The 26,472-nt window shown below is 41.4% G+C and overlaps 1 protein-coding gene across 3 annotated transcripts in view; it reads right to left on the bottom strand.

Moving 5' to 3' along the window:
- dnah9 (dynein, axonemal, heavy chain 9) overlaps positions 1 to 26,472 on the bottom strand; it is a 129,917-nt gene that overhangs the window by 35,608 nt on the left and 67,837 nt on the right. For 2 of the 3 annotated variants that reach the window (XM_054601309.1, XM_054601307.1), the window contains 18 exons: positions 25,567 to 25,728; positions 24,528 to 24,724; positions 23,326 to 23,488; positions 22,884 to 23,007; positions 21,173 to 21,315; positions 19,276 to 19,437; positions 18,801 to 19,034; positions 15,074 to 15,154; positions 14,549 to 14,728; positions 13,758 to 13,988; positions 13,227 to 13,421; positions 12,144 to 12,263; positions 10,968 to 11,156; positions 9,864 to 10,099; positions 9,658 to 9,780; positions 7,596 to 7,800; positions 1,559 to 1,723; positions 253 to 393 (listed from right to left, as the gene is read on the bottom strand). In XM_054601309.1, coding sequence (XP_054457284.1) covers positions 253 to 393; positions 1,559 to 1,723; positions 7,596 to 7,800; positions 9,658 to 9,780; positions 9,864 to 10,099; positions 10,968 to 11,156; positions 12,144 to 12,263; positions 13,227 to 13,421; positions 13,758 to 13,988; positions 14,549 to 14,728; positions 15,074 to 15,154; positions 18,801 to 19,034; positions 19,276 to 19,437; positions 21,173 to 21,315; positions 22,884 to 23,007; positions 23,326 to 23,488; positions 24,528 to 24,724; positions 25,567 to 25,728 — 3,051 coding nt within the window. Of the gene's footprint in view, positions 1 to 252; positions 394 to 1,558; positions 1,724 to 7,595; positions 7,801 to 9,657; positions 9,781 to 9,863; positions 10,100 to 10,524; positions 10,536 to 10,967; positions 11,157 to 12,143; positions 12,264 to 13,226; positions 13,422 to 13,757; positions 13,989 to 14,548; positions 14,729 to 15,073; positions 15,155 to 18,800; positions 19,035 to 19,275; positions 19,438 to 21,172; positions 21,316 to 22,883; positions 23,008 to 23,325; positions 23,489 to 24,527; positions 24,725 to 25,566; positions 25,729 to 26,472 lie in introns of all 3 variants that reach the window. The other variant, XM_054601310.1, reaches the window with a different exon arrangement.

Raw genomic sequence — 26,472 nt, 5'->3', positions numbered from 1 at the left:
GGAGCTGGGAGTGATTGCGAACCATATCTCAGGCTGCCTCCTCTCAGCACTCTGGCTGACAATATGAAAGACATTACGCTCTACATAACCACATTAGGGAGCCACAAACACAATAAAAGCAGGGCAAAGAGCATAAAACACAGTGAGCAAATGGAGGAAGGAGGAGAGTTACAGAGATGGGAGTGTAAAGAGGGGTCTCAGTGGGGGCCCGAGAGACGGAGAGGAAACACGGCATGTCAATAGACAGGCTACCTTCAGAGAGAACTGGTACATGGGGTGGATTTTATTGAGGTCGTTCATTATGAAGTACAATAAGGAAGCCCGTGCTGCTGCTGGTCGGTAGTGCTCCCGAGCCTCATTGATTTTGGCCTCTGTCACCTTGGCTTCTTTTACCTACAGTAAAGACAGTGCACACACAGATGGAATCACACTCATAGACACAAGCATAGAGCTGCACAGATATGCATACACTCAGGGTTCATCAATCAGCTAAAGATGAAATTGTGCACCAATCAACAGCTATTCTAATTTCACCATTTCAGCCAAAATGTTCTCACACTGCATGTAACACGTTTCTTTGCCAGACAAATGCTCACTTAAGAATGAACATCTGTGAAGGCAGCGCACATCTCCTCACTGACAGAAGCCCACTCTTACACCATTCGTACGCTAGTATCAGGAAGTAATCAGGGAGAGGGAAAGGGATTACAGTTTGCTAATTGCTGTCTAAATATTTTGTATATATAGATTACCATAAAATACCTAATGGATACCTGCAAGTAGGTACAAGGGAAGAAGCACAGAGAATTAGGGGTTAAAATATCTGTGTTAAGGAGTAACCTAAATATAATATACAATAAAGAGTATTTCTTTATATAACATATTAAATAATCACAGGCTAGAGACCAGCCTACTGCTTTCCGACCATAGTTTTATGAAAAGAAGTTAAACTATGTGTGACATTTCATGGAGTCAAATTAACGATTAAAAACTTGAATATAAAACATGATTAATGTAAAAAAATATATATTGGAAATATCAATATCACTCTAAATACCTTATAATGATAATCCCATTCATATGAATGAGAATAGGGTGAGAGGCGGGGCTAAAGAATACTCCCCACGATGTGGAAGAACACCTGAGGTACTTCTGAGTCAGTTTCACAACTGATATTTTGTGTGTTCAAGAATTTGCCCAATAGATCAAGTTTAAAATCAAGAAAATCCTACACTGTAATTACAGTATGTAAGGTGTATCAAGGACCAGGTTTATTCTCCCAATTTTTCCTAATCTTCCTAACTTGTTACCCAGGAACATAATTATTGTACCCCATTGTAACTGTAATATAGGAACACAGTAATTCAAAAATATTAACAGCATAATTCATTTCTAATCCCTCCTATACACAAAGTTGTTACTCCCTAAAGTATTCTGACCTGCCCCTGTACTTATATATTTGTTTATAGGTGTTTTTATTGATATCCGAGGGCTGTTAATTAAAGAGTTATTAGGAGTAGCGTAAAGAGCTGTAAAGATAAAAAAAAAAGAACAGGACCTTCTCTTCTATCTCAGCTGCAGTGCGTTTGGTCGTCTCCAGGTTTTCCACCAGCTCTGTGTCACCCAGGAAGTTTCCTGAAGCTGAGGACAAACGGGACAACAGGTTGTCCTCCAGTGTCTTCAGAGTGATCTTGAAACCATTTTGCTGCTTCGTCAGGTCGGACTAATAAACACAGAAACACACAAAAACTATCAACAATTTGATAGAATGCACATATCAGAGGGTTTCCCAGATATACGCTTGTTGTCACGTTCCTTTCTGGCCTTATCGTCATAATCAGAGGCGGTGGGAGATGTTCAAGGTGCGGGTCAATACGGGGACATGAATACTGAAGGGCGCCTCAAAGGCAGAACTAATCAATATGCTCTGCATTGGCTATCCGGACCTATAAAGGGAGCACTCTGGGCTGGATTAGCCAGCTTCCGTCTGGTTGCCAACATCAAACCTCTGCCGGGCGTCCTAACCGTGGATGTGATGAGACCGTCGATTCCAGCAAGAGGGGAAGCTTTGAATGTGAATGTGAACACACACACACACACACACACACACACACACACACACACACACACACACACACACACACACACACACACACACACACACACACACACACACACAATCATCTTCTATGAATCATCTGCTATGAAATATCATGTGTTCAAAGTGACACAAAAATGGACTAATACAAACCCCAGCAGAACATGCAGACATACACACAACTGATTCATAATAGGTCTATCTCACACCTCAGCATATGGATAAGTGCACCCGTCCTCTAACAAAACTCGACCTCAAGCACTTTGTTTCTGTCTTTGTTCTGGCTGAAAAAACAGAAGTGTCTGACAGAAACTTTCCCTTTTTCAAAGCCTGCTGTTCGAGAGACTTCAGGAGAACAAAGTCGACGGGGCACGGTTACTTCTCTTTATGGCTTCACCCTGCTTTGTCCTTCATTATAGTCTGTTGCAGCTCTTTGTTTCTGCTCGATAATGGCTCTGCTTTATTGAAGTTTCCCAAATAGAAGCCTTTCTGACCTTTGAATTGTTATAATTACGGGAGGGTGGGCTGCTGTGAAATTTGCCTACTCTAATGTTGTTGGTGACTCGTGATAGAGGAGGGAGTTTGAGTGGCATGATTCCCGACAGACGGTGCTAATGCGTTTCTGGCAGTGCTGGGGGAATGTGGGTGGAGCTGGTCCTCCTCCCCGAGGCATAATGTTCCCATGACAAAAGACATACTTAGCTCAGATCGCACCAGGGGAGCGATAGTTTAGGAGATCACACTGCTTAATTGCTCTCTTTATGACAGTATTTCCTATTGCGGTGATGAGAAGTATTTTACACCATTGTTAAAACTAATTGAGCCTCTGCTTTGTTAAATCTTACATGCTCTGAATTCCAGATTAAAACCCACTCTGCGCTCGAAAAGTTTTCCCCTGCCAAAATTGCGCAGGAGAAAAAGAACTGCTGTAATTTGTGGCATTTCGGGGAAAGACCTGACATGCGTCATGGAGCAGAGAGAAAAACCACTGAATGGTGGACATTTAACTGGGGACATGTGCCAGTGTGAGTCAACTGTGACCTTTTACTTGTCTACACTCAGTGCTCCAGAGGGGAAAAGCTATCCACACTAAAACATTCCCAACTGGACCCAGTAATCAGTCCGTTTTTAACGATGAGCTTTCCTCTGGCACATTGTACTTGTAATTAGCCTTGCTTGGGAAAAACAAACAATTAACCAGTCAGCAGAACGCCTTAATTGGGATTTAAATGAGATATTACATCTATCATTTTTCAGGCAAATGATTACTGAGTTCCACAGAGCAGCCCTGTTAAGGTAATTTGGGAAGTTCTCATTAACACAGAACGTCGGGTAAGCAAAGAAGACACACAAGGATGTAACCGTGCACACTCACATGTGCACAGGCACAGCACAGTTGTTATGGTAAAAGGTTGTGGACTGATCCCCCTGTGCTCTTTCCAAAAAGGGAAGCTGACATCTTAAGCTCCTTAGCCCGTCTTTGGCTCGGTTAAATGAGAGCTCTTTCACCCGGCCGTCGTCTTACGGCTGAGTAGCAACGCTAACCTCATTAAAGGTATAATGGCAGCAAGTCACTCTGAGAATATAAACAGGTACAGCCAATTTTCACTCCTCTATCAGTCTGCTGATGTTATCAGAGCAGGTTGTTTACTGGCAACAAAAAGCCATTTAGCACTTCTTTTCTACAGGCCTTGTTTTGATAGGGAGGTGGTTGTAGTGAACACAGCAAACCCCCCCACCGCCCACCTTCAACTTCAGTGATAATTAAAATGATAAGCGAGTTCCAGATCTTGTTTTTTTCTCACCCTCCGATCTCAGTGAAATGCTAATTAAATAAGCTTCATTAAATCACATTTCACTTTTTGCTGAGGGACATGAGGCTTAAAATAACTCCTGCTCTCCATTTATTAATAATGCTGATTTGTCCATGGACCGCCAGCCAGACCAGGATTTCTGATTTTCCTTTCCCCTCGACTAACAAGAGACGCATTTAAGGAACAGTGGAAGTGTGTCAATGTGTTGTCTAATTGCTGTGGTACATTAGTGCCACCGGCTAATCCATTTCAATCAGCTGACATGAAAAGCACAGATTGTCGACGAGACGGGCGTGAGGCATCATTAGGCACTGGAGCTTTGATCAAGTGAATTTTCATGTAATTACGAACATTTACATTCACACCATACTGTGGATCTCCTAACTATCTGCTGCTCGTTACTCCTCGACAGTCTGCTGTACTGTACACAGTGTACCGACCATACACTGACCAGCAATGACAGCTTACAGCTGGTGACGGCTCATCAACAGAGTGAAACAACAGCTCCTCCTCCTCACAGTCGAGGGTCCTTACAACAAAGACAGTCAATTTACATTAAAAAGGAAAATACTGCTTTAAGAGTCTCCTTTCTGCCTCTCCTTTGATTGCGGAGAGGTGGACGTGTGAACATAAATGAATGATGAAAATAAAAGATGAAACTCCTTTGAAGACAGCTTCAAGACACAATTACAAATTCCTGGAGCTTGATGATGAATGGAAGAGTGCCACAAGAACCGTATCCACGGTGACTGCGACATGATGGGGAATTGTTTGTGTTTCAAAAGCTGACACTTTATCTTTTGATGCCTATCATTATCTAAGATGTTGATACTTCAAACTAACCAGGTCATGAACACTTTTTGCGGTCCTGCACAGTAAGTACTTTGACCAAATGAGAGAAATGATGGCATCAATACTGAGCAGAAATAATGACACGTTGTGAGAAGCACAATGTTTTTATATCAATTTATAAATGACATCATAGCAAAGAGAGTTAGTAACTTTAGTTTAGCAGCCTTGTTATGAGTAAACAAGTAGGTACTGTTTCCCATAATACCCTCCGTCTGAGCAGGCTTTACTTCTGTTTGTGCTAAAAAAAAGTCACTGTGCTGTAAAGCAATCCAGTAGATTTCTAACCTCTGGTTGAAGCTCCTCAGATTGTTTAATCAACTTAATTAAATAACTACATGTAATGTGGAAAGTTACAATCCCACATAGATTTTTCAGCCGACTCAGCAGTCCCCTCAGTATTTTAGCTGTTTTGCAAACAGCAGACAGACATGGGTAGAGCCTAGATGGTGAAGGATGGAGCATCTAGCAGCGAAAGACACCGAGATACATATTAAAATAAAGCCTCAAGCAACAATCGCGGGTACCATAACATCCATTTTCTGGTTAACAGAATGAAAAAAGCAGCTCAATTATCAAAATCAAAGCCGCTAGCAGCAGCAAAGATGAGGAAAGTCGCTTAAGTTGGTTATATTCTGCCTAAAGAAAGTGCGAGGAGTAATTGCACACAAAGTCCCGCCACTCATATTTCTTGGGGACAAGTTTCAACAGCTTAATACAAAATATCCACAAAGTGTGGTGATGTTTGGACAGATTGTCATTGATTTAAGGCTACATTTGTGCCAAAACAATGCAGCCAGGGCCATGTATCAAACTAATGAACTTTGACCGACTTCAAATAGTTTGTGGTTCAACATTGTTATAAAACATACCATGTAAATTTTGCAATGATTGATCAAACTGTTTCTGATTTAAATTCTGATTTATGTCATGCCATTCCCTAATTGTGTTGCATTAGTAGGTTGATTTTAATGAAACATTCAGGTTATGTTACAGGTAGTCTTGTGGACATATCCTGCATATTTTGTGATGACTGGCCCATTGGAGTCATATTTCTTGGAAAGCACTTGCACATCATTTTCAGGTATCGGGCCAAGTTTCAGCTCGTTTTAGCTCGTTTCAGCTCACGGGAACTCGAACCGCAGCAGCAGACAAGAATTTCAGGGTTTCAACCCCACTTAAAGCATCTAAAAGCCTAACAGGAGAGGTAATTAACTCTTCAATTCTGTGCTTTCAGGTTGTTTAGCTGCCCACAAGTGGGCATACATTCATTTTTGTATGTCAGAGAAAGATCCTTTATGAATACAGATGGTCTACACAAATCATGAATAAAAGGGTGGGAAAATGCAAACAAATGCAGATATTCCCATGCAGGGCACAGAGGCTCACTGAATGCACACATAATTTTAATACTCATCAAAATGAGTATTAAAATTATGTGTTGTGGCCTGGTTGAGTCTCCAATCCCAACCCAGACCCAGACATAGAAACAAGATAGAACACCAAATGAGGGAATATCACTTTGGAGGAAAGCTTGTTCATCCCTACAATATATTCCAGACAAGAATCTTGTCCATGGTAATGTATTGTAAAAAAGAAAAAGTTATGTTTACTAACAGGGGTTTTCTTCATCCTCTTTATTGGCACATAGGTGTGTCATCTCGGCTTGTTACCGCCACCTGTAGACGACTGGACTAGTGTGAAACCACAGGCCAGAACTTGTGTACACCCGTGTACATGTGCGTCCTTGAGTGTTTTCCTGCAAGATATAGAACTCAGAGGCTAACCTTTATTGGAATCAGCTCCATTGCGCCAGTTAACAACTCACACAAGAAAAATAAATGTTTGAATTACGGAAACTAAAGAAATGGTGAAATCATGGATAACTATTCAAAGTAATTGAAAATACCTCCATTTTCCACATCCACATGAACCCACAGGCTCCTACAAACACAGGGACAAACTCAGAAGTCCCTAATAAGGCCAGACTGTTGTGCTGTTAGTCCACCTTGCCGTTCTGCATAAAAGATAAGGACAGGGAGGGAGGGGCAGGGTAGTTCCGCCGCTAATCCGTTAGCGGAGGTAGTCACAGAGCTGAATCGATGTCTGTGTAAAACGGACAGCCGGCATGGCACGATTACACACACATACACACTAGACGACAACATTGTTGTGTTACACATTACACCTCTTTTGCTGAGGGAATACCAGCATGCCATCTAAAATCCCACACCACCGTTGTTTGGTTCAGTGTTAGAAAGCGAAGCAGGCGTAATAGCGGCCGGTCTTTGCAGTAGTATTGAGGAATCTCTGAGTAAAAAGGGCTAGACACACATACACACACAGCCGCCCAGTGTCCCAATCTCCCTAAGTGAGGGACCCAAAGCCCCATAATTATCACACATCCACTTAGTTTGCCATTAATCAAAGACACCAGCTGATTGTTTTGGAATCAAAGAGACTGGACCTGCAGCCTCCTGTGATGTTTCAAACGGACAATGTTTTCTTGCAGATGTGTAGCTGTAAGATGGGTAATGAGAGAGTTACGCCCGGCTGCTGGAGGCCCCAGACTCCTCTCACTGCTTCTTTTAATTACACCTGCACAGAGGAGATGTTAGGAGTGGAACTCAAAAGAGTGCAGCGTGCAACGGTTGTTTGTTCTCTGATAGCACCTAAAGAGTGTGACAGATACTGCTTTCATGTCTGCTCAAGTTCACTTTTACATTCCTGGGACATCAGATGAAAAGAGATCATATGATAATGCCTCTTTGTTGTAAAATATTTGTATCAGGTAGTGTATCTCTCTGCCTCCGCTGACACTCTGACTTCCTCACCTTCAGCTGTTCCAGGTCAGGTCTCTCCATGCTGACCACGGCGGCCAGCAGCTGGTCCTCCAGACCGTCTCTAGTCACTGTGAAATTTATCAAGGTGCACTGGGCCTGCAGCTCAGGCTGGTAATGAGGGCTGGCGAGCTTGGTGTGTAGGATGAGACGGAAACTTGGGTTGTACTCGCACTCCTTGTCTCCGATCTTTATGTACCTGGTAAACAAGAGTCAGAAAGCTTTTGATCACTGAGAGACACTAAATGGAGGTAAAGATTTTAAATAGGAAGACGTTATCAAAGCAAACACCAGGTAAGGGGATTCATTAATGACTGCAAGTCTAGGGTCTTATGTCAAACTTGCTCCTGTATTAAGACGAATGACTGCTCTTTGTTAAGTCTAGTACACTTGTCTGTAAGGCACAAAGGATTTCTGCACAGTACACTTGTTCTCTTAGAATGTCACTTTACTATCAATTTTACTATTAGGCTGGTGTTATTCTATATGGTTCATATTGTCAACAAATCCCACAAAAACACAAAACTAATCTCTCAATACTTTTTGACTTCCCTATTCTAAAGCTCCACCATTCCTACTGGAGATTTAAAATACAGATCACAGATTCATTGTTTCATTTTCTAACAGAATTTTCACTTTGTGTTGATTTTGGCGGTACCTGTGGAAAAAAGCTATTGTGTTTTTATGCATCAGATTTACTTTAGGAAACATCTCCTGGTCTTGGTTCTGGGTCTCCTGTGCTCCCCATCCCTCTAGTAAAGGAAGGACTTTCTGTTGATCCTGCTTAGAGTCCATTGTTTTGTCAGATTTCACAGGGAATTGGACCTGATGACAGGCATTAAGAATAACTATATAGCCAGTATTCTTGCTGATGGTTTCGTTTACTTACGTAGCTTATGTAGAGGAACCAGTGTTACATTTTATACTGTTTTACAACTAGTTACAAGTTCCTCGTAGCAAATTAAAAAAGGCTCGGTAATTTGCTGAAACAGCTGGCTGCTGTAATGTTCAGGCAACGTCACTGTAGTCCAACATTTGTTGGGGACTATTTTAAGTGGCAGATTTATACACATGTGCTGCTCTAGTGAGCATGTACTGCAGCAGGAGTGTGCCTTATCCTTCCATTTGGTTGCTCTCAGAAAGTACTCCAATGCAATACTGTCTGTTTTAACTTTATGTCACCTTATAGTGTCTCTTTTATAAAGAAAAATATTTTTCATGATCATTACTTGAAGGAGAACGGTTGATTCCGCTGTTTGTGTTTACTGACTTTGTAAAGCTTGGAGTATTATTTATCTGATACATACAATAGGTGTGTATTACAGTAAGGAATGTAAAAAGATTGTTGGTCCAGAACCTGCATCTCAAACAGATGTTGACAGCTTTACAGCTAAAGTTCCACCAGTATTGCTTTATGGAAGGTTATATACTAATAATAATATATTTGATTAAAGCTTTGATCATCTGATGTTTTGTGTCAGTCTGATAATTTCACTCTAATGGTGATAAAGTAATTGATGTTTGTTTGTTTGTTGACAATTATATCACATTATGTACAAATGTAAAGTCTTCGAGATAAGACCAGAGTGTTTTCACTCAAAATAAAAAATCTGTAAGAAAGTTATCTGATCTGAAGTCCATCATGACTAGAACACAGTAGAAACACTGACGAGATCACATGTTTGCTAATGAGAGGTCAATATGAAACATATATTGAGTCAACCAGGCAGGCAGTGCTATAGTGCTGCTACTATACAAGTTTATTATGAAATAGTATATTATACACTTGTGTTGAGGGCTTATGTAGACATGCATTAGCTGCTCTGGTCTAAAAAGTTGAGTTCCAGTTTGAACTGTTTTAAAAATATAATGTATTTGTACATCTACATTTCTATGAGATATCTGTAAACTCCATGTGCTGATTGAGAACATACGACAAGATTAAAAGCTACTAAACAAACCTTGAGGTGAGATTGTTTTGTCGGCAGGTAAGGTTTAATACTCAGCCCTGACTCACAATGTTAAGTTGTTTTTAAAAGGTGGAAGTCTTCTTTACCTGCCCTTCTTAATGGTTTCTCTGCCCAGCAGAGGTCCAAGAACAGGATCCAATGTTTCCTCCAAGCTCTCTATCAGAACCACATCACCTGCTGCCAGTGCTCTCTCAACGGAATCCAGGTACCTAAGGACAAAGCCCCAGAATCCATATGTCAAGATCTTCTTCCAAAGATGACCACAGGCACATCTGACCGTAAAGCATCTTACCCTCTCTGTCCCATGCGGATGACACGTAGTTGTTCGCCGTATTTGGCTTTGATCCACTTGATGCCTTGCAGCTGGGGATCCACCATGAAGGGCCAGCGCTGGCAGGAAGTGAGAATTGTGGCGTTCTCAGTGGACATCCTGTCAGCGGGCAGCCCCTCGTTCTGCCACGCCGCGATGTCGGCGTCATCTGTCAGCATGATCAGAGGGTCCAGGTCAGGGGTCACTGGGATGGGAACCTTACAGATGATAGCGCAGAGTACATATTCAGTTTGAATCAGTTGAATATAAAAACTACTACTACTACTACTATTAATAGTAATAATACTAATTGTAATACTCTAATAAATAGCATTTATGACTACATCATGGGGATGTAAGCCCATAGATGTATGAAGAGAGCTGGATACAAAATCCCCTGCAGAGCCAAAAGCATTTCCAACATAGATCACCATCATAAAAGAGATGCCTGGAAAACTGCTGACAGGACACCTCAAACTGCAAACAAGGTAAATTATTAATCTTTGTAATATTATTTTTTTGAATCCACAAAGGCAATATATTCCTAAACCTTTCTCATATTCAAATGTGACATCATCCCAATATAAGGTCTGTGAGGTGAGAAGGACAAACACGACTGAGCATGTGCAGCAGGTTAGAAAACCTTTTGGGCTTCTGTCCTTTGCCAGCAGTGACCTTTCAAGTGACTGGGTGCCATTTTGGAGTCCAGTACTTGGTAGAATAAATCCCAGTGTGAGCTGTGCTGGACAGTCTGTGTGGTGGTTTTCTTCCCAAAACTGTCATCTTGTTCAAAATCTGTCTGATCATCTGACCGCTCATGCTTGTTGCCCAGTCGTTTTTTTAGATTTCAGTAATTCTTTTGGTAAGTGCAGTGTTATAATAACCCACAGAAATTAAGTTATAAAATCTGTTTCCTTAAATGTTGTCTTTGCTCTCAGTGATCCCCACAAGCATCCCAGGCTGACAGATAGTTCTTGAGAGCTCCATGTGGTATCTCCATAGCTGCTGTAGTCTTGACATGTAGTTACATTTTTGAGAGAGAGCACGTCAGCCATCACCCCTTAATGCACCAGTGAGGCCACCCACCTCCAGCTGACTGAGATAAGGCCTCCAGGTGTTATCCATGAGCTGGAGCCGGTAGCGTTTGGTGAAGTATCCCAGGTAGGAGATGAAGGCGGTGATGAGGAGGACGTCCCCACAGAGTGTCCTCTCCTGTTTCTTGAAGTTTTCTATGGCCTCCGCCCAGCGAACGTTCTCTGATGCTAGACCCCCCACCTGAAACACAGGGACAGGCCAAGAGCACATTATTTTGTTTTCCCTACATTACTGTAGCATGTTCTCCACAGGCACCCTGAAAATCAAATTTCAATTAATCTACGGCTGCCGTAGTCGAAGCTCAGCCTCAAGAAAATCTCCTTGGCAACAGCATCTTGCCACCTTCAAGTCCTTTTGTATTAGGTTTTCATATTGATTATCACCTCTCTGCTCATGTACCTACACCTCTAGTTTACTGCAGTAATGATCCCACTCGCCTTCAGGGATCAATTAAGTTCACCTTAATATCTTGTCTCTTCCAAACTGTGATACTGACTGGAACGTCTCGGCTTACATCATGGAGACACTGTACTCTTCAGCAAGCTGAGATTTGTGACTGACGAACAGAGCACAACCTCTCATGCTTGTGTTGCTCCTGCCAGGCCTTTTGAAATCTTCTTCTGCATAATTAATACTAACAGTTTTAACACTCCTCTTTTTGTTGTGCTGCTGTCAGCAGCACATCTACACACTGGCAGCTGAAGGTGGGATTTATATATGTATGTGTAAACATATGTGCTGTGCTCCTAAGAAAAAGACAGCTGCAACAACAAGCAAATATAAAAATAGCTTTTGGCTATATGTATGCATAAATACAGGTTTGTGCACACGTGGTGTCATGCAAAAGCTACTATATTTTTCTGTTTGTCTGTTTCTATTTTACTATTCACATTTATACTTTGTTAGAAATCATCTATACTACTTCAATATCAATAGGTTCAATATCAGGCAAGTTTTATCCTGCACTGCACAACATATGGTGATACTGACAGACAAGTCCCCATGTTTTTATGTTATTTTTATAAAGATTTTGATAAATCAGTTTTTAACAAACTGTATCTATCTGAGGGAAGGAGTGAGACAGATGAGAGTCTGTGTGTGTGTGTGTGTGTGTGTGTGTATGTGTGATGCTGGTGCTCTTTGTGACCCCACTGTTGCCCTCCTCACCAGGCGGTTGGCCAGGGAAATGGTGCGTGCCGTAGACTCTGCTTCCTGTTGGCACTTCAGCTTGTCTGCAGTGGCTTTCTCAAACTTGGCTGTCAGCTTGGCCAGGTTCTCATTAAGGTGCTGATACGCCACAGACACACAGACAGACACACACAGGAATAGACACAAATTGGCACTTGTTAAAATACAGCGATGTCCTGAAGAAAAGTCAGAGACAAAGAACAGTGGAAGCTAAACTCTCTCCATGAAAGAAACTTGGGACTGTGTGAAAAGTTGGGTAAAAGTTATCATTCCGTCCGCTATGGATTTATTTGGCATATGGAAGCAATTAGCACAAGGACAAACAGGATTAATCGGTGGAGAGGCACACAGGTTCAGTAGATTAGTCTAAGCATTGCTAATTCCCCTTGGCTCCGAACCCACTCCACACTCAAGCGATCTGACTGAGGTCTGAAAAATGACAGCGAGAAGTCATGCTGGATCTTATTACAAGCCGTCACTGGGCAGGGTTTGATGTAAGCAGCCGTCGCAGCGTCTCGAGCACCGCACTCTGCTTGGGCTGATGGGCTGAATGTCAAACGCCACGGAGAAACAATTATTTACAGCAGCTTTCACCAATAGAGTTTTAGGTTGATGGATTTGCTTTAAGATTAATGAACAGTAAAAGCCTTTAATAGCACTCTTAGCATCAATACATAGCACGCTTTGTATTGATGAAATGCTGGTGGTATATGACTCATGTGTCAACTGTCACTCAAGCCTTGATAAAATAATTCATATCCTGAATTTTTGCTTCTTCATATAGCCTCTGTTTGTTTTTATTATTTTTCTGTGGCATTAAATTCTTATCTTACTTTACTATCTTCTGGGTTTGAAGTCATTATTCAGCCCAAAATCTGTTTTGTACAAATATCAGCCCACCAACTAGAGTTTAAAGACACTCCGTAGTGACTTCAAGTCCTTTCTTTCATATTATATCCTCAGGGTTGTAGATATTGGAATGGCTCCTTTTGAAACAGATACTTGGCATGTAGCAATTCCACTGTTTATTTCCTCTATCTTCATTCCAATGTAATGACTTACATTGATCTTGCTCTTAATGGCGGCCAGCTTCTCCTGTGCAGCAGCCAGCTCTGCATTGGCCTTGCTCAGAGCCTGTCGCTTGGGTTCAACCTCGCAGTAAACCTCGTAGAACTTGACAATGTTTAAAACCCAAGAGCACAGGCCGGCCGCCGCGTTGGACTTGGAGGCCACCAGATCTGGCTGGAACTCTGGATCCTGAGATCGACGAGATGAACAAACACACAAAAAAAAAATCATGATGGTGATCATGATTTAACACAACCAAAATATTAAAGCTCTTTTAGCATATACAATCATGTTACATCCATAATCTGTGAACTGAATCAGAGTTTTGCACACAGTATAATTTAACTGGTTGATTTTCTCCGTCTGTCATCTGGACGCTCAGCAGCCATAATGTGCCACTCTCATGGTTGTCATGCCCCTGCTTAATGTGGGACATATTTGTGAATTTGTGCCAAGCAGCAGACATTGCACACAGTGCACTGTTAGAAAGGACTTTAATAAATGAGGGCTAATTGAGATACTCACCTGCAGGTAAGGCTGAATAGCTTTGAGGCAAGCCTCTGGGATCTTCTCCTTGTTGAAGTTTATCAGAGAGTCCAGGAAGGCGTCCACTTTGGCCATCATCACCTTTGCGGCCTTCCAGCTGCGATCTTTTGGGACTTTACCGCCAGGCGCTTTAAGGACCATGACTGCTGCTATTACGTTGGTCACCGCCGCCACAGGAGAGCCGAAGGACTTCAGCTCTGTCAGGTTGTTCTGAGGTAGGCAAGACAGAGGGAATAATGGATGGAAAATAAAAGAGCTATGATTGAATTGATCCTAAAACAACTGCTTATCTCTGCTGTCTGCTGGGGGAAAAGAGAGAGAAAAGGGATAGGATTAGACTAAAGAAAGAAGAACCTGTGCTGACTTTGAGAAGACAACAGAACATTCTAATTAGGGCTTCTTTAGAGAGCTCAGAGCAGTGATTGAACTGTCTGTTCTGCTTGTTTGAACAGGGAGCACCTTTAAACACAGAGGGGGCTTTTGGAAATCCCAGAGGCTGCTCATAAACCTACACGGGATGCGAGGATGAAGTAAAATGCCTGCAGAACATAGAGAAGACATTATTTTGGCAAAGACTCAGATAAAGCCTGTGATTCAATAATCTTCTCTATAGTTCAAGGGCTGTGTGTACTTATTCGACTGAATCTTGAAAAAACGAAATCTAACAAAGAGAAAATAACACAACCCCTCTTTAAAAAGAAGAAAACAAAGAGAAAAGGGTGTAATTGAGCGAATCAATAAGACATGACGGGAATATGAGAGTAACTGACCTTGTTGAGAGTGTTAAGGGCATCCTGAGCAGCAAGGAGAGCTGGTTCAGCCTTGGCCAAGTCCTGCTCACAGTCTCTCTGTTTGCCGCTGACCACCACAGCAATGGCTGCCACCTTTTGCTCTTCCTCATCAGCGACTGCCTTCTCCTTGGACACCTTCTCAGTTTCTATCCCAACCACCTGGGGGGACCAAAAAGGATATATTTCTGGGCTAATGGTGGTTTAGTTTTCATAGCATGGATACAATGAAATAAATAACAAACAAGGTGTCTAGTTTTATCTTGAAGAAGCGAAAACATTGGAATTACATGTTAATTATTATGCAAATTGTAATAATTTGCCCTTGGTAACTTGCTGAGAAACGAGTGGCAGAAACAGTAGTTCCATATGCGAAAAACAACAAGAAATCTCAGCAGATATCTCAAAACCAGGGCCCAAAGAAGCCAAACTATCTGCATGGCAGATACCACTAGAGGTCCTGTACTGTACGTGAGAAAATACCATATAAATAGCACATGTTCTTGCCTTGATCAGACTGTCAGCGTCCTCGTTCTTCTGCTTGAGTTCCACTTCCTGAGCAGCCAGCTTGGCCTTGAGGTCATCCACCTACCAGAGAATGAGACAGTGAGACCAAGAGGTCAGGAAGATGTGACTGGATGATACCTAACTCAAGACTGAATCATGTTCGCTAGACCAGAATGAAATACTGCTCTGTGTATATATACATGTATATCACCCCTAACTCAAACTGAAAGGTAACCTTGAAAAGATTAAATTTAAGCTCTAAGAATAAGTATAAGTCCATGTATTTTAACTTAGCATTCAAGATAAATTTAGCAAATTCGAAGATGTTTGTTTGTGTTTGTGCGTGTGAAGTCTGCTTACGATGGGAGGAAGAAAAAGAACACATACACAGATATGAGTTGAGTAGTCGATAGAGCACAGGGTTGGGCTGCTAACAATAATCTATTTTTGTCTCATTAAATGATATAAGCAGCAATCAGTGTGTATATCAGGGCCAATAATGAATCTATCGCTATCATCTAATTGAATCTCTCAGGCGGGTTTGAAGGGCCGACCATTTGTTTTGTTGTTTGTATCCCTGTTGGATCTTATTAGTAATACTATTGCTGATCAAGCCGATGTCAAATTAATTGAAACCTAAACATGCACTCAATTCTTCAAAGCATAGAAAGGACTTTGTGCTTTAGGAAAGTCGAGCAAATAAGCTTCTCAAAGGGCCTTAATCTTTGCGGATACAATTCTGTGCTCTGCAGGATTGTGCCATCAACCATGAATTTGACCTTTAATCCCTTACTAAAAAAAAAAGAATCTTTCCAAATAGATAAAGGGCCAGAAAAAAGAATTGCATGCATATCTGGAAAGAAAATAACAGCTTTATATCAAGAGCTGCTATCGGCACACACGGTGTGTGTCATAAAGGGAAAATTAAAGCTGTTAGAAACTCCTCATAACTCCCTGACAAATGGGGCTCTGCATTACTGTCCGACTCCTGCAGAATGTTGCACTGGGGAAATAAAAACAGACCGTTTTTCATGCTTGTCTTTCAGCTAATTAACAAACAGGAAATCAGGCCGGAGAGAAGACAGCCCTTTTGGGTTGCGACCATTCTGAGAAAAAGATCGAACATTTGACGAGCGCCAAGTGAGTCATCAACATGATGAATAGGTGTGTGTGTGTGTGTGTGTGTGGGGGGGGACACGACTAATTGGTGGGAGACATGGGTGATATTCAATACATCTGTGTTTATCTGTAGATGGAAATCCATGCTTCTGCCCCTGAATGCATGAAGAACCAACTGTCATTACCTACTGCAGCAAATGTGGATTAAAACCACTGTAATATTTTATACCAATGCAAGAGACTATTGCTGTTAATCCACATGTATGATGTGTGTGAGTATGGGTTCAAAGAGACATGTAGCTTTGTGTGTGTTTGAAGGGGAAAAGTAATTCTGGAAAGTCATCAGGGAAACCTGCTATTTTTCTTTTTTCCCAGTGCAAAAAGAGCTATCAGGATGCAACTGATTATGATTAGAGATTCTATTTAAACACCTCTCTGCTGACTGCTAGGATTAACTACTGCTCATACCTTTTATACTATTATTACTACTTGCACTTAAACTAGTTTTACCAGCTTATTTTAGTATTATTATCACAAGACTGGAAAGGACACAACCTCCACAAAATTAAAGTGGACAAAAACATGGAACTAATTTGTCCTCTGGGGAATAGATGACTCATACACAGCATATCCTACAATCCCTGCCCCACAACACGCACACACACACGCACACCTTCCATCCTTTTGTTTATCATGACTACAGCAGCCCCTGGTGAGCCTCGGATCCTCTTGCACAGAATGTTAAATAACAGTACTTATAGTAGCGCGGCTATCAGTGTGGCTGCACTAACAAACACAGGGAGCACTAATGGTGGCTGGCTGCTGTAAAAGGTGTGCTCTCTAATTAGAAGTCTTCTATATTACCATACAGCCCCTCTATATGTGTCTGTCAGCTCATTCCTACAGGAAACAGGCAGAGGGAAACAAAAACACAGGACACTCTGTGGCTTTCAACACATTGATGTCACTTATGTGGAAGCAATGTTTATGCATGTGTGTGATCTTGTGCGGGTGGGTATATGTGGGCATGTTTATGCAAAGCAGTGGAAATGCACCATGTGTAGGGGTGAAATCTTGTATGTGCGTGTGGTTTTACATTCACTTGCACTGGGTGGTGGAGCCACTATAATTAGGGCTGCCTCACACACAAACCCTGTGTTGCATTATTCATATAGCTCTTTTCTGCAAAGGTGTGGAGACGGTAAACATTTGGACGAATGTATCCAGGTGTAGATATTAAAGATGGAAACATGAAATGATTCAAATAAACATTTTGCATGACAAAATAAACAAAAGGACTTAATTAAACGTTAGTTTAATACAACACAGTTCTTACTCTTACTTGAGTAGGTTGTTCGATAGAAAACATTACTTTTACTTTTTCCGTAACATTTGGATACATTCATCACACTATTCGATAGGAGGCAGATGGTTAGCTGGTCCCAGGTCTGCTGGCTTTTTTAAGCTTTGGTTATACTAGCGCTTGGCGCCGTAGCGCGAGCCTCCACAGACAGTGCGCAATGCAGAGGAGGGACAGTAATTATCTGTAAACTCATATCTCATATTCATGGTCTACTTTATTACCATAGAACCAGCCCTTCAAAGAAAAAGTCAAGTATTAAATGCATTATAAAGAAGAAAATGTTGAATATCCTGTAAACTATTTGATTTGGCTGCAAAATATTTACGCAAATATACATTTTTAAAACCACCTGTTTCTAAATAGTCTAAAAATGAATTTGCCTTCTTTGTATAACAGAGATTACGTGCCCCACTGCAAGAACAGAAACAGTTATCAAAATAAGACTCAGCATGAAAAATAATGGAATTAGTCTTAATGCAGAGCATTACATATCTTTACAAAAAAATGTATTGATGCATTTTTTATTGAGCATGAACCTAATCTTAGGAAGCTGATTTCAAAATATGTAACATTTCCAAATAAAAAACTTCAACCAGATTATTGTGTTTGTGTTTTGGACACAGGTTTATATGCATTTATTCCTAACCCTAATACCAAAGTCTAACCTGAGGTTATGACCCCACATGAAGGCCCTTGATTTGTAAAAAGAACACTAGTGATATTTATTTCAGATATTCTTGGGGGTTAGCTTTAGGATTACTGTGCAATCCATTTGGAGCTCCTTCCATGCTCTTGAAAATAGCAAAGAGATATGCCATCAAATTCGCCGGATATCTTAACAACTCCAAACTGTTGGCGAAACATGAGGTCCAATCAGTGGCAGGTAGAGTTAATCCAGCTGTGACGGCAGATCCGTCACCATGTTGAGAGCCGTGCAAAGGCAATATATCTATTACAGATATGATCTGGAATATGTATTGAGCACCTATAAAACTGAAATCAGAATTTAATTTGACCAGCTTTTCAACTGCCAAAATTATCGGGAATTCTGGGATATAAATATGGAAATAAAAAAAGCCATAAATAGATTTGTGAAATGAAATAAGACATAACAGATGTAGCCTCGTTCGTGGATGGGATGGGTCAGGATGGTGTGTAAAATACTGCTTTGAGGATTGAGAGTAAAATAGGCAAAATGTTGTATGAAACCTGTGGCAAGATTTAATTGATGCTCGTGGACTGTACCTGGGCCGAGGTGCTGTTAAGCTTCTGCAGGCCGTTCTCCAGCCGCTCCATCTTGGTTGTGAGATCTTTTCTCTTCTGGCCCAGCAGGCTGCGATACAGCTTGATCTGCTCCAGGAAGGACTTGGGCGTAGTGTAGTTGTAGCGCCGCTCGTTGGCCAGGTACTCCCTTGACGTCTGATTGACACTCATGTGGACGTATGCCATGAACTTACTGACTGACTCCTTCACTTGGATCTGTAAGAGTTGTGAATAGCATAACTGGTTACTTCACAAAAAATGAAGATGACTATCCAGATTTGTCTGGAAAGCAATAATTTCCTGAATTAAATTTTCGAGGGCCTCTGGTCTTCTTTTTAAATTAATATCACATCATTGTGACACAGTGCGTGACATTCAAAATTATTTTCAGAGTGTGGAAACCTTTTTTTGTTTGTCTTCATTACTGTGAGTATAATAAAGTATTAGATGTTCTCACGTCAATATTCTCCACCTCCTGGAGGAACTTGAAGCTGACCGACTCCAGCGCCTCCTGTGGCCACTCGTGGAACCAGTCGATGGCTGTACAGTTTACCACTGCAGGGAACTTCCTGCCGCGAAGCCTCAGTTTACTACCCACTGGAGAGAAACACAGAGCCACCTGCAATACAAGCACACACACACACAGACGCTCTCACCAAGGTCAAACAGCGTTGATACAACAGCGAGATCTTAGTCCTTTATTTTCTCTGGGACAACTGGAATCACAGTCACTGGGAAAAGAAAGGCAGGGGAATCCTGCACTAATTAGCACTTCTTTGTGGTCAAGACGGGGAATGAGGAACTATGAATTAATTATTTGCAGCATGAAGCAAATAAAGCCTCCAGCAAGCAGGTGAATTAAAAAAGTGTGCTGAGCTGTGGGCTGAACAGCTGGCTTGTTGAGAATCTCAGCCAGGTGCTTGGTAGCATTAGAAACAAACATGCAAGGCACACCCAAAACCACTACTGATGTTTATTCAAATCTGGAGAAGGAAGTAGCTGCAGACTCATTTTACATTTCCCTTGACAATGGTTTTACTAACTGAAGCTTCAACTAGCTGCTTTCACGACATAGAAGTGCCATTACAGCAACAGACATCTCCCCCAGCTTGTTTGCAATCTTTTTGGTTAGTGACCCTTTACATTAAGCCATATCTACATGTGACGTTTTGTCATAGGTTCTTTACACCCCAATACGACTATCCATCAAGGGCATTTCTCACAATACACACTGACTCTTTACATGCTCCACACAGTATTGCTATTCTACCTGGCAGCAGGTTTGCCATGTATCCATTATTTCATGTATATTTGAATAAAGGCACGTTTATTTGGGAATGAGCACTTTTTAAACACAACAAAAACTGAGTTTGTTGCGAAATAATGAAATCATCACAAAGCAACACACACGTGGATTGCAGGGCTTTGTCAGGGGCCCTGAAGCTGCCTAGTAGGGAGAAGTTCATTTTAGATTTTCACATTTCATTAGAGTCGTGAACTGTTAAAATATGTAGTATTTCACAAGGTAAAAGCAAAGTTCAAAAAATAAATAGAATTATGTGTGGTAGAATTTATTTGAGATTTCCTATCCAGTAATCAGCTTGCAACCCCTTTAGTCATCTAATTGGACTAGAGGTTGGGAACTACTAAATCCAAACCAATCCGCACCCAGGTCTTATTCTAATAATTTTTTGTCTGATATATATGTCTGGCTCAGGATACTGGTGCTCATCATCAAGAGTTGGCTCTAAATCATATTACCAACAAATACCCTTTCCATCCAGACAGCCAAACAGTTAGAAATCCAATCAAATCTTGCCACAGGTTTCTGTACAAGCCCGTGCCATGGGATTACCTTCACAATTTATTCACTCTCCAACCCAGGGAGGCTTGAGCTTGGAGCGAGGCAGGGGTTGAGGATATATGCAGTGGTGATGCACACTGTAAAAATGAAAACACCCTGGAATCCCTCTCTCCCCAGGGGGAACAAAGCGGCTACACATTGGTGAAAGTATCTGCGGCTAAACGGACGTCTACCGCCTCCAAAAGCTTTAAAGTTCTACTCAAAGTGTCAGGACAGAAATATGTAGGGGAAGGCTTCATTATCAAGCCAGATCTATTCCCCAAAATATGAGGGTTTTATTATTTAGAATTAGAGTGGGAGTTGGCATGCTATCACTATATTAAGAGAGGGTGAAGATAACAGACGGATACAGTTCTATTGGAGAGATTAAAAGCAAACTTTTCCTCTGAAGAAAGCCTCTGAGAACAACTTTCTCTGAATGATTAGTAATTTAATGCAGAACACACACAGCTTTTTGTACTGTAGTTTTCTGACTAACTGACTGGTTCACCTTGAGCTGTCTGCGAACCCGGTCGATGAAGAACTTCCAGCAGTTTTCCCTTGTATCCATCAATCCTGAGCCACGGACCTCTGGCCTCAAGCTGCCAATGATGTTCTCCATCTCGTCATCTGGGAACAGGTCAGGAATCTCTCCTTAAGTGAGTAAAATCAGCGAAATTAGCATTGGGCAGGGAAGACCACTAAGACTATGGGAAGCAGTCATTGTGATTTCTTTCTGTTAGAGAGCTAAACTTGTACGAGAACTGTCCAGAACTTTTTATCTTGGGATCTGAACTGACTCTTTTATCAAATGTAGCTGTCAGCTGTGTTACTAGTGGTGGTGGCAGCAGGAGTTCATACAGAGGGCTTATGCTTTTAAACCAGGCACTTCCATTGACTTTTGCTCTAACGAACCTCTGGTTAGCTCTGATCATTACTGTACTAGTCTGATAACCAGATTCATTACTCAGTCTGACGTTGTGTTCATGTCAGCTCATTTTTGTTGGAGTGGTGCTAACAACTTCCTTTTCAGTTGACATAGATGCTGCTGAGTTGCTAGGAGCAGTGAACTTAACATTTTTCATGACAATTAAGGAAATTATTTAATAGATGATATTTCTTTCTAATCACAAAAACCTCTGGAACAGTATTATCTAGTTAATTATATTCTGTAAGGTTGGTTGTTGACTAAAACAGTAGTCAATGAGCACAACATCATAAAAAATTATAGATATGAGCAGCAATTCAAGCTTTACATGATCGCTAGGGATAGTGGAGCTAGTACAGCTCTTAGCAAGGTAATCTGCTAAAATGCTTAGTATTGTGATGTGGGCTGTTATCAAAATGCAATCTTTCAGATCATAATATATTTTGTTTCTCTCATAATCCTAATTTTTTTGCACTGACGTCCATTTTCCACTTACATTTGAAAAACAGTGCTAGGCACGGCTATGTTAAAACCAAACAGAGGTGAAATACAGAGGGCAGGTTCATACATAAGCTTGGCCACGTCTGTCTCTGTGCTGTTGCCTTTTTCAAGGACAGCTGTGCACTCCTTCTCTGGAGTTGAGAAGTGTAAAGAAGAAGCAGACAAGCTGGCAAGGCGACCGAAAAAAGGCGCATTTACGCCTCCAGCTGTCCTTGTCTGATACACGATCCAAATCTTGCAGGTTGTAATTGCCCCTAAACATTCCCCCGCAAGTTCAATGAAGGAAACGGCAAAAATGTGGACAGGTGAAACCTGCTTTTTGTTTTACGTTTGTGATAACTTTGACATGCTAAAATATACAGTAGCATGTAGTGTAATGGTGAGTAAAGAGGAGTCATGAAGTAAAAACAAAAGACTCAGTGATGTCTGTTACAGCAATAGCTAGCTATCTAAAGTTTGCTAACATATCGGACCAAGTAAGACTGGTTTGGATTTAAGTATTTATCTGCAAGGGGAAGATGTAATTAATTTTCTTTTAAAAAGTTCATGGCCTTGCTTTATGTTTTCAAATATGAAATTAGAAGTAGTGTTCTATAGTTGTTGTTGTGTTGTGGTCCTCGCACCTGTTGATTAATGCCATATTTTCCAAATAATATACTTTATTCATTTTTGCATACCAACTGCCAGACTATTGCACTGCCAAAATAAGCATATTGAGGATAATTCTACATTATATTCTCTTCAAATGTCATGTAAAACATGACACACAGTACTTAGTGAAGCCTGCTGTTACCCGATGCCAACAGATCGTTGACCAGAATGAGGAACTTCTCGTCTGCGACTTGGGCGTCAGTCATTAGGAGCACCGTGCCAATATTCTTCACGCCAGCTTTGATGTAGAGGGATGCCAGGTCAGTCTGGGAGACAGAGAGAGAGAAAGACAGGGAGTGGGAGAGTGATACACTTAATATGATTGGGCAGTGAGAGGGCTAAAGATTTGTTATTTTGCAGTGACCCATATGTGCCTGAGACCTGAATCACTGTGAGAATTATTTGGGGATTACCAGTACTTTGTTTACATACACTTAGCATTATGTCTATTTTCACCCAGATGAAAATTAAAACCTTACCTTGCTGTACGAAACCTTTTAATACTTAATATGTGACTAATTGAGTTGTTCAAATTGATGTCTTTTGCAGTGTGGTATGTCTTAGCAATGTAATCCTCATCGAACCTTAAGGTCAGCGATACTGTATCCTTTTCTCAAGGTGATCTGGAAAACCTCCAGATTGGAGATGAAGGCAGCCAGTCGGGTCAGACTCTGCTTGCCGCTACCTCCCACACCCACCAGCAGTGCATTCCCCCGCGGAGACTCCAGGATTCGGTTTATACGGCAGCTACATGAGGAGGTGAAGACAGTCGGGAGAGAGAAAGGTGAGAGGGAAGAATCAGTGGAAGGGTTAGATAGCATAAAAGGTAGGAGGAGGGTAGCCGGATAAATACAATCTCTGACTCATAGGACAAACATCAAAAGACAAACAAACACAGGTAGTTTGTGACTCCTCTGCTTCTATACTGCCTGTCAACGCCATCTTCACCACTCTGTTTCATTCAGATGTACCAGCGAGGAATGTATTAAACATTAGTGTGTTCCTGAAAGTCTCTGCGCCTTCAGTATAACAAGACATCGTCGTCATTTGTGTTGCTTCACTTGAGGTTGTGTCCAAAAGCAATACAACACACTTCAACAAACATTTCCACAGCTGTTAGTTTTAACATACCAAATGACACTGTGTACTGTGAACACACCTCAACTTTCTCTGTTTCTGTTTCAGCTGACTTTACAATTACCTTTATCTTTACTGTTCAACTGACACTTCAACTGCTTTCAGAGCTCACAAGTCAACAGATATTTTAAAATGCTTTTAGTTCAAACTCTTCAAATGACAATTCCATAATTTCAGCACTTTCATATTCAGAGACTGTTAAAGCAACTGTAAAGGCGACTGTATCTGCCTGGTGGAACATTCAGCTCCATGTTAACATTTTAGTAAACAAATTCTAAGTATCAAATAGAGAAAAGTACTGACAATTTAAAGTAAGAAGTTAAATCAATAAAATACTTTCTGCTGTAGTCAGGTTTGTATTGTATTATAAAGGAAGGAAGAACTAGCATAATGCAATCCCACTGTATCCCTAACTTATCTCCTCCTCTTACTAAAGAAACAAGGCCCTTCCACTTCAAACCAGCGCAATATATTTGATATGCTTCCATATACAATTTGAAAAAACATATTAAAGCTTTAAATATAGCAGCCAAATGTGTTGTCCATATTTTCCATAGTTCCTTGGCAGACATTTAAGTTTGACATAAACCCTTTTATTTTTTTATCCCCCCCCCCACACTGTCCCGAGGGTCTCGAAACTTCGACTCACATGTGAGCCATGGCGTCCTCAAACAGCACCAGGTTTAGTGTGGCGTTGACCTCATTGAAGCTGTCCAGCACCTCCAGCAGGGTTTTATTGAGGCAGCTCCAGGACTCCACAGCCATGTACCTGGCTTCCCCCAGCCCACGGGCAAAGTGGCAGTACAGGTTCATCTCCCTGGTCTGCTCTAGAGTCTCCTCCATGTCCTTGGGAAAGGGATGTGCACATATTGCAGCGGTAAACCACACAACCTGTCAGCATAACATTAGTGATAAGCTTAAACAGTCTGGACAGGGACACAGCTGAACATCACAGCTGTGCAGTGGGTGACCTAGTTAATTTTCACCCTGGCAACTATTGGGCCCCAAATATTTCAATGCAGAGATTGTTTGTGCCTCTTAGGGATACTGGTTTTGTTTGCTAACCTTCACTGGCATAAAGCGGCAGTAGGTGTGTTTTTTTTCTTCACATTTTTATTATGATCTGCTGCAGTCTTCATTGTCAATGTATAAAGTGCACTTTCTTACAGGGAATCAATCTCCAAAGACTTTCTTGTTTGCATGTAAAAACATATTGCTCTGTAGCAAAGGGGGCAAATGTGTCCTACAATTACAGAAGGTGCCCACTCTGAATAATATATTCTGGAGTGGTTAGTGTTATTCTTTCTCCTTCTCTCTCTGTGGGTGTGTGTACACATATACTTGTCAGGTTCTTCATTGTGGCATGACCTGTGTTCATGGGATAAAGCCAGAGAGGGTAGTGAGGGGAGCAGTGGACAGAAAACCATTAAAATGTTTTCCAATTTGCCGGGCTGACAGCGCAGACCCTGTCAGCCAGACCCCCATACCATACTGATTAATTCTCTACAATCGTCTGTTCCCCCCCCAAAGCATTCCTTCTACCTCCGTTCTTCTTTCTCCTCGCAGTGTTGGCCACTGATTTCCAGGTCCAGACAGAGAGCAGGCAGCCTAATGATTTCCCCCTTTCTCCCCCCATCCTCCAGCCTGACGTTCTTGTCTTCCTCTACTGAACTTTGTAAAACTCTCACCTCGTAGAACTTTTTCACTGTGTCCGCCTGCAGCTTATCAAAGACCTGCAAGTCCTGCTTCTCCACGAGCTTGTCTCTGTAGACCCGGTTGGACTCGTGCAGATAGATTTTCAGCAGGTCTGGAGGGGCTTTCAGACACTCGGCGGTACAGAAAAGGATGCCCTGGGCAGAGAGGGGAGAGAAGAAGGCTTAAAGTTTAATTCCAGTGGCTGATTTGGCCCATTCACACCACAACAAGGAGGGAGATAGAGCACAGTCACTGTGGGTAAATCAATGGATATTGAGTGGGAAAGCTGTTAGTAGGTGTGTCAAAGAAACTCAGAAAATAATGGCAACATGTTCCATTCATCTCACTGTCTCAGAAGTATTGCTGCATGTGGAGATAAGTTCTTTGGGCAGATGTTGGATGGAAGAATTATAAAAATCAAGGAGAACGTATTTGTGTGACTGTGATGCTTCCAGTTTTTATATTTCTACATGAGTAATCTCTGTCTACCAAAAAGGCTCACTGATCAATTTCTGTTCACTATAGAGTAGACTATGAAGGGTTTAGGATAAGATTAGCCTTTATGGATTCCCAGAGGGGACACTCAGGTGATGCAGCAGCACAAGGACAGAAAAAGATTCAGGTCATAATAAAATAAATGAATAATTAGTGTTGTATAAAAATAGGAAATAAGTAGAGAATACAAATAGAAACTATAAAAGAACAATTAGACTCAAAGTTACAATAAGAACAATACCATCTCACTTAAAGTGACACAGAGGTGTAATAACTACCGGCAGAGAGTAGTATATGTAGAGTAATATGGTAACACCTACTATAACACTGTTTAGTACAGTCCAGCAATATATACTGTCATGTGAACTGTTATGCTGCTCATTCTGTACACATGACATCTATTG

This window comes from Anoplopoma fimbria, chromosome 7 (assembly GCF_027596085.1).
Source record: "Anoplopoma fimbria isolate UVic2021 breed Golden Eagle Sablefish chromosome 7, Afim_UVic_2022, whole genome shotgun sequence".
In the NCBI taxonomy this organism is placed as follows: domain Eukaryota; kingdom Metazoa; phylum Chordata; class Actinopteri; order Perciformes; family Anoplopomatidae; genus Anoplopoma; species Anoplopoma fimbria.
This window is presented reverse-complemented; position numbering and strand designations above follow the sequence as displayed.